Source organism: Fulmarus glacialis, unplaced genomic scaffold (genome assembly GCF_000690835.1).
Source record: "Fulmarus glacialis isolate BGI_N327 unplaced genomic scaffold, ASM69083v1 scaffold631, whole genome shotgun sequence".
NCBI lineage: Eukaryota > Metazoa > Chordata > Aves > Procellariiformes > Procellariidae > Fulmarus > Fulmarus glacialis.
Window position 1 is genome coordinate 51,846 of NW_009194429.1, and position 8,552 is coordinate 60,397.

Sequence of the window (8,552 nt, forward strand, 5' to 3'; positions counted from 1 at the left end):
GAATATATTTAAACTTGGGGTCAGTATATCTGCTTTGTCATCTTAGGGAGGTTTGCTGCTTGTCAGGGCCTCACATTTGGGACATAGTGGAAAGACTGCCAAAGCTTGTCTGTCCCTCAGACATTTACTCTCTGCTGCTCTTCCTTGTTGGCATGAACGATACTACCGGGAAGACTTGAATAGTATCAAGAGTGACTATATGGCTCTGGGACTAGTGGTCAAGGCCATGGAGCCCAGGTGGTTTTCTTAATCCTGCCGGTGAGGGGAAGAGGGGTAGACTGATTCTGCATGTCAACCATTGTTTGTGCAGCTGGTTTTGACAACAGGGTTTTGGATTTTATGATCATGGAAACCTCTTTGAGGATTGAGGACTGCTTGGAAGAGATGGGATCCATCTAAGTGGGGCAAAAGCATCTTTGCCCACAGGCTGGCCAACTTGATTAGGAGAGCTGTAAGTCAGGAATGACAAGAGAGGGAGAGTATGACCAGTGATCAAGAAAGGAATTAGTTGATTGGGTTGGCAAGCAAGCAGTGTGGGGTGATGTGAACAGGAGAAATCTCATACTCAAGAAAACAGGGATGAAAGATGTCCACCTCAAGCATACGCACATAAGTAACAAACTGTGTACATCACAGCATTGTGAGGAAAGCTCTCATACTGTTTCTGGGAAATCAGCATGACAAGGTGCCTTTCTGAAGTGCCTGTACACTAACGCATACAGCAAACAGGAGGAATTAGTGTGCAGTTGCACGGCCACAATCTCATTGGTATGACAGAGAAGTGGTGGGATAACTCATGCAACTGTAGTATGGCAAGGGATAGGTACAGGCTGTTCAGGAAGGACAGTTCAGGAATGACCAGGCCAGGAGGGTGAGGAGGGAGCATTGCTGCTTATGTGAGGGAGCAGCTGGAATGCATGAAACTGCATAGGAACGGATGATGAGCCATTTGAGAGCTTATGGGCCAGGATTAGCGAGCAGACTAATGTGGGCAACGATGTGGCGAGTATCTGCTACAAGCCACCTGATTGAAAAGAAGTGATAAAGCTTTCTTCAGGCAACTGGAGGAAGCCCTGTGTTCACGTTTCCTGGGCCTCATGGGGCCATCCTGATATCTGCTGGAAGAACAACACAACAGGTCACAAGCACTCCTGAAGCTTTCTGGAGTGCATTGATGACAATGTCCTGACACAGCTGATCAAGGAGCCAACTAGGGAAGGGCACTCTGCTGGACCTCATGCTTACACACAAGGAGGAACTGGTTGTTGATGTGCAGGTAAGGGGCAGCTTTGGCTGCAGTGACTATCAGGTGGTGGGGTTTGGTTCAAGATCCTGAGAGGAGGGAGCAAAGCAAAAAAGCAAGACCACAAGCCTGGGCCTCAGGAGAGCAGACTTTCACCTTTTCAGGTATCTGCTTGGAAGAATCCCATGGGTTATAGTCCTGAAGAGAAGAGGGGCTCAGGAGTGCTGGTTGAGTCATGCTTAACCTGCCTCGTAGCCTTCTGTGATGAGATGACTGGCTTGGTGGATGAGGGGAGAGCACTGGATGTTTTTTTATCTTAACTTTAATAAGGCTTTTGATATTGTCATAATGTTATCAAAGTGATGAAGTAAGGACTAGATAAGTGGACGGTGTGGTGGATTTAAAACTGACTGAAATGCCATGCTCGGAGGGTTGTGATCACTAGCATGAAGTCCAGCTGGAGGCCAGTCGCTAGTGGTGTACCCTAGGGGGTCAGTATTGGGTTGAGAACTATTTAACATCCTCATTAATGACGTAGATGGGACAGAGTTCATACACGCACAGCAAGTTTACAGACAATACAAAACTGGGAGGAATGGCTGATACACCAGATAGTTATGCTGCTATTCAGAGGGACCTGGACAGGCTGGAGAATTGGACTGAGAGCAATCTCGTGATGTTCAGCAAGGGAAAATGTAAAGTCCTGCACCTCAGGAGGAATAACACCCTGCAGCAGTACACATCCAGGGGTAGCTGGCTGGAAAGTAGCTTTGCCTGGAAGGACCTTGGGTCCCGGTGGACAAGGGAGGTGACCGTGAGCCAAGAATGTGTCCTCGTGACAAAGAAGGGCAGCGGTATCCTGGCCTGCATTAGGAAGAGCATTGTCTGCAGGTCAAGGGAAGTGATCCTTCCCCTCTGCTTGGCACTGGTAGAGGCCACACCTGGAGTACTGTGTCCAGTGTCGGGCTCCCCAGTACAGGAAAGACATGGACTTACTGGAGCAAGTCCAGCGAAGGGCCACAAAGATGATTAAGGGACTGGAGCATCTTTCATATGAAGAGAGGCTGAGAGAGCTGGGACCGTTCAGCGTAGAGGAACTGGGGATTGTGGGGAGGTCTTATCAACGTGTATAAATACTTGATGAGAGGGAATGAGGAAGAGGGAGCCAGACTCTTCTCAGCAGTGCCCACTGACAGGACAAGAGGCAATGGGCACTAATTAAAAACCAGGAAGTTCAACCTTAACACAAGGAAACACTTTTTTTAGTGTGGGGGTGGTCTCTTCCAACCTAAATGTTTCTGTGGTTCTGTGGGGTGTTTTTGCTTTTTTTTTCTGAAGTTGACAGGAGTAAAGTAACAACCCCTTTTTGTTTTCTTAAACCTCACTCTTCTGGAGTTGAGGTTTCATTGCTGCCTTCTAGAACTTAAGGGCTATGTTGTGTTATATTTGAAAACCAAGGTAATTTCTGTTATCCCCAAAGTTGTTTTTTTCCCTGCATTCATTTCTGAATGAATAGTTGTCCTCACTTAGAGACTAAAATGGATACTAGTCCTGTTCGAGGCCATCACTCAATCCAGCTGAAGCAGTAGTTAGTTACTGGAGTGTTTTTAAGCAACGTAACTACTAGAACATCTAGGGGCATCTGTGCTCCTCATGGTTGTACTGAGCTCTTCATGTGAATAAACCCAAGATCCACCTTCAGATCATTGTTAATGTATAGGGCACAGCTTGGCATTGATTCAAACTTGCATAGATATGTGAACTGTCATTTGAACATAGGTAGCAGTTACTAAACCTAGAGTTCTTCAGGTGGGATCATCCATGTGCAAGTTCACTTCATACCCTCTTGTCCTTTTCTCTCAAGTCTTGTAACTCTCTCTAGAGATTGCAGGGCGAGAGGAACTGACAAGGTCTTGGCCAGTGTTGGGAGGATTGTCTGGTATACCTTTTCCTAGTATTGTTAGTTTAGCAAATGCCTTGAGCATTTATGGGGAGAGGCCACTCAAATCTTGGTGTGGAATGTATATACATGGTTAGCCTAAACATCTTAAAACCCCTTTTGCAAATGAACAGCCACTTTTCTGCTACTTGGTTTTGTACTAGGGAATTAATGATGATCCATGATTATACATAAAGAATGAGTGAAATAGTTAAAAAATTCATACCAGAATATGAAAATTTCGTATGAGAAGGCTTTACTACAAATGCTGTTTCTAGTGGTAGTTACATTTGTGCTTAAAAAAAGGAGAGGTGGTGAGACTCAACATCCACTGTACTTCCACAGGTGGATTGACCTTGGCGGGCTGCTAGATCCCTACCCAGCTGCTCTCTCGCTCTCTGTTCTCAACAGAACAGGGGGAAAAAATAAGGTGGAAAAGTTTGTGGGTCACAATAAAGACAGGGAGATCACTTAGCGATTGCTGTCACGGGCAAAACAGATTCAACTTGTGAAAAAGTAATTTGATTTATTGCCAATTAAAAATAGAGTAGGACAAAGCTAAGAACAAAGACAAAGCTAAAAACACCTTACCCCCACCCACCCCTCCTTCTTCCTAAAGGCTCAACTTTACTCCTCCATTCCTGACTCTTCTACCTTCTTGCCCCCCAGAGCGGCACAGGGGGGATGGAGAATAATGGGGATTGTGGTCAGTTCATAACATTTTGTCTCTGCTGCTCCTTCCTCCTCACACTTTTCCCCTGCTCCAATGTGGAGTCCCTCCCACAGGATACTATCCTTCATGAACTGGTCCGGCGTGGGCCCTCTCCATGGGCTGCAGTCCTTCAGGAACAGACTCTTCCAGCGTGGGTCCCCAATGGGCCACGGTTTCTGCCAGAAAACTTGCTCCTGCATGGGCTTCTCTCCAAGGGCCGCAGCCCTTGCCAGGAGCCTGGTCCAGCATGGGCTCTCCTTGGCCTGCAGCTTCCTTCAGGGCATCTCCCTTTGCAATGTGGGGTCCTCCACGGGCTGCAGTGTGGATATCACCTCCATGGGTTGCAGAGGGACAACCTGTTTTCATCATGGTCTCTTCCACGGGCTGCAAGGGAATCTCTGGAGTACCTCCTCCCCCTCCTTCTTCACTGACCTTGGTGTCTGCAGAGTTGCTTCTCTCACTTCTTTCCCTCTTCCCTCCCCCGCCACCACCCCCCCAGCAGATGTGGAGCATTTTTTACCCTTTCTCATTATCACAGAGGCGCTGCCAGCATCAATTATGGGCTCAGCTTTGGCCAGCTATGGGTCTGTTGGAGCCAGGTGGAACCATCTGTGTCCAGCACCAGGCAGCTCCCAGCCTCATCTCACAGAGCCCACCCCTGCTGCCAACACCTTGCTGTGTAGACCTAATACACTTGCCTTAGTAAGTCTAATACAATACCACTTCTAAGGCAACTGCACATGGCCTAGAACTGAAGTTTGTTTTGACTCTGGTTATTTGTTTGATGCACAAAAACCAGACATGATTGAAAATAGATTTGTGGTGTCTTTTGTATGATGGTAGCCAGCAGTCTCAGCTCTTAAGAAAGTTTGGCTGCATGTGTAAGAAATTTGGTTATGGTGGAGTAAGCATTCATCTTTGTATTCTCAGCCCGTGCTGGTATCTGGTGTCCATAAGAAGTTGAAGTCAGAGCTTTGGAAACCAGAAGCTTTCAGCCTGGAATTTGGAGATCAAGATGTAGATTTGGTGAACTGCAGGAACTGTGCCATAATTTCAGACGTGAAAGTGCGTGACTTCTGGGATGGCTTTGAGATAATATCTAGTAAGTAATATCTATGGCTGACTAGTTTAACTGAGCAGTCTGTCTTGCTACCTTCAACTCCTCCTTTTGCACCTATTTTCTCAAAAAATGAAAAATAATAATTTTTAAAAAAAAAAAACCTAGTAGCTATCAGTCTCATCCAAAGAAGCCATTGCTCCTTAGATGTAGTGCACCATAGAAAATACTTTATTGGTGAAGGTTAGGGCAGGGCTGCCCAAGAAAACTTCGTCTGTACTACAGCGTGTTGGCGTATGTTACTTTCATGTGTCAAAAGATGATCCATTTCATGGGAAACTACTTTTTTTTTTTTTTTTAACTTTCCTCAGTGAAATTAATCATCAGTTACCGTTATTAAGACAGTAAGTGATCTGACTACCGTTACTCTCCTTCCAACCTTAACGTTTGTTGTAAAACTTAAGGGAACCTGCAGAGCAAAAACAGACTGACGCTTTTGATGCTAAAACTCAGACTTGTGGAATACATCAACTAAGTAAACTTGACATTGCAAATTATTTTTATAGTAGATCATCTGCGGGTACAAATACATGTTTATATGTATTATGAATAGCAATGCTGTATGCATACCTCATGTGATAACACATTACTTAATGCTTGAGTTCTTCTTTGAGAAAACCTTCTGTCAAGGGTGGATGTGGAAGCTAACCAGTTAAAATTCCCGGGGATATAACTGGTCAGATTAAAGAACTTCTGAAAAGCAGTGGTCTGTTTTGGATTGTATATACCTAGATCAGAGTGGTCTTATATTTACAGATGTTAGAGTTGTAATGGTTCATTGCAATGTTGCTGATTTTAGTGTTGTGTATAAAACGTTTTCTGTATTTATTGCTGTGTGCACATAGCAGAAATGGTGAACTATTGGATGACTTAATGGAATGTTTGTTCAACAGCGAACAAAATGATAGATTTGTAGACCAAGAGTATTCCCTTCCCTAGTCATTTTCCAATCAAAGAGCTCCCAACTTTTGACTTGTTTTTATATGATTCCAAGTACAGAGTCTTGTATTTTGTACTGTTAAATTTCGTACTATTTCTGTTATTACTTAGAAATAAATGGCCTAGAAGGATATAACGGTGTGGTCTTTCTGTGTATTAATGGTAATTGGGAAACTTCACAAACTCTTCACTTTTGTGCCAGTGTTATTCATGAAAATAGTAAATTTGTATGGGTCAAGTTGCCTTTGAGAAATGTTATTTGTAGTTTGTCTCCAGACAGGATATGCTCCTTTCAGCAATATCAGCTGCTGCCTTTCTTTTGGACAATGCCTTTACCACACTTTATGACAAATGTTAGTGATCTAGGTTGGAAAACCTGATTGCTTTTGCTAGTTTCTTCTAAATACATTTTATTTAGTGTTTTTCAGCCATGTGCAATCCTCAATTTAGAAGAGTATTATTTGCTACTAGTCCAGAGATTTCACCCACTAACTCACATGAAAACTGTTTGCAAATTATATAATGACTCTGACTTCTCTGCATTACATGAATTTTAGATTTCTCGAATATGTGGCTGGTTCCACCCTCCACCCCCACCCCTGCATTAAGTTATTGAAGAGATGTAGAACAGCCACTGAATTTGGAGGTGGTATTGAGATAATCCCTTAATTATTCTGTATGATACTTTATTTTAGTTAATTTTAATTTTGTGCTGTTTACTTTTAATATCTGTGAGTTTTAAGTGGACTTTTGGCAGGTCTAACTTTTTGTTTTGATCCTTCTTAGACCTGCTTTTCTTTGCTAATCAGATGTTTTCTGGGTTTTGTCCAGTTCCGTGTAATTTGTCAGATCCGTATGTTTTCTTCCAGGTAGCTCTTCACTCTGTCCTTTTTGAATAGCCTTCCTACAAGTTTCTTCTCCTTGTTTGGAACAAAGATCCTTGATGAGTTCAAAATCTTGAATATGGGAAGTTCTGAAACATCTTTAAATTCAAGTCCTTGAGCTTTTCAGTTCATTTGCCTCTCTAAAATCCGTAGCTCATCAAAATTTGTTTTCTTTAAATCAGTCGCTTTGGTTTACTTATCTGCAGTTCTTAATTCCTTTTAATTTCAATAAAATCATTTTTTATATTGCCAACTAAGGCTGTCTTCTGTAGCCTGTTGATACATAACACAGATGTGATTCACCGGTCTCCAAATCCTAGTTTCTTAGATATCTGTGTTTTCTCTTTTGGTGCTGTCAGCAGCTCTACTAGGTCTGGGTAAGTTCAGTTGCTTTTTGTTTGGCTGACAATCCTTGGTAAGGGAGGAAGTGGCGAAGGATGTTTTTTTTCTGGGGAAAAGGGGATGTGAAGGTGTCAGACTGCAGTACATCCTGTTTTCCAACTGATGGCTTCATGTAGAGTTGTGAAGAATCTGGTAGAAGAGTGAACTTTGTTTCTCTCTAAATGTCATGCTGAGTCTTCTAAGCTGCTGCACGTACCACTTCCAGATGTTCTCTCTTAGCCATTGTAACATCTGAGGCAAAACAGCAGTTGATGTGGTCAGTGCTGTCATATCGTACATCCACTGTTGCATACGTAATGTCATCTTTCTATGCTACCAGCTTTATCTCTTAGCAGTCAGGACTTGCGTATGACTCTTGAAGCGAAGAACAAATGTTTGAATTCGGCACCCTGCTAATCTGAGTGCCTCCAGCAAAGAAGAATTTAAAAAACTAAAGGCTGTCTTCCTCAGTAACCACCTGCCATTTAGCTTTTTTGAGTGTGGTGTACCATGGTTTCTTGCTTTGTACTGAGGTTTGGGTTGATTTCAGAGCATGAACCAATAACTTCAGTTTTATAGAAGCACCACTCCTCTTGAAATGAAAGATAAAACTCCTTTAGACTTTGGTAGAAGTAGTAAGGTGGAATGCTTTGGAAAGGCTTGTTTTTGAAGTTGGATAAAAACTGTTCTAAAACTTAGCAACTGTGCAAGATCTGTCAAACTTCTGCTGTAGGTAATGATATATATATCTCTAATTGTTAAACTGTTGTTTGGTCATACTATGATAATGCTTGGAAGCCCAAAGAAAAATCAGGATCCATTTTGCTGTGCAATGTAAGAGGTCTTGGTACAAAAGACTTACAGCTTAAACAAGTTAATGGGCTGTGGTAAAAAGATATTACATGAAGATATCTTAATTTGTTTCTTGCAGAACGGCTCAGGTCAGATGATGGTCAGCCAATGGTACTAAAGTTAAAGGATTGGCCTCCAGGGGAGGACTTTAGAGATATGATGCCTACAAGGTAAGTAAACCTTAGTATCAATGCCTACAGGACTGCTATAGGCACTACAGGAGGAAAACATGCCTTTTGTTCTCTTTTTGCTCTCTAGGTTTGAGGACTTGATGGAAAATCTTCCTCTTCCTGAATATACCAAGAGGGATGGCAGACTGAATTTGGCTTCTAGACTGCCAAGCTACTTTGTCCGTCCTGACTTGGGTCCCAAAATGTACAATGCCTATGGTATGTGAGAATAGTTCTGCAGATGTTGATTTTTGTGACTCTCTATTGTGCTCTTTGTTATACTTAGGGCATAGAATCATAGAATCGTTAAGGTTG

The 8,552-nt window shown here is 42.8% G+C and overlaps 1 protein-coding gene across 1 annotated transcript in view; it reads left to right on the top strand.

Moving 5' to 3' along the window:
- The window catches only part of KDM3B (lysine (K)-specific demethylase 3B), a gene marked incomplete at its 3' end in the record, with an annotated part of 39,073 nt that extends 30,617 nt beyond the window's left edge, over nt 1–8,456 (top strand). Inside the window, 3 exon segments of the mRNA XM_009587745.1 lie at nt 4,825–4,996; nt 8,147–8,237; nt 8,326–8,456. Of these exon segments, the coding sequence (XP_009586040.1) occupies nt 4,825–4,996; nt 8,147–8,237; nt 8,326–8,456 (394 nt within the window).
- Between the last annotated feature and the right edge of the window lie 96 nt (nt 8,457–8,552).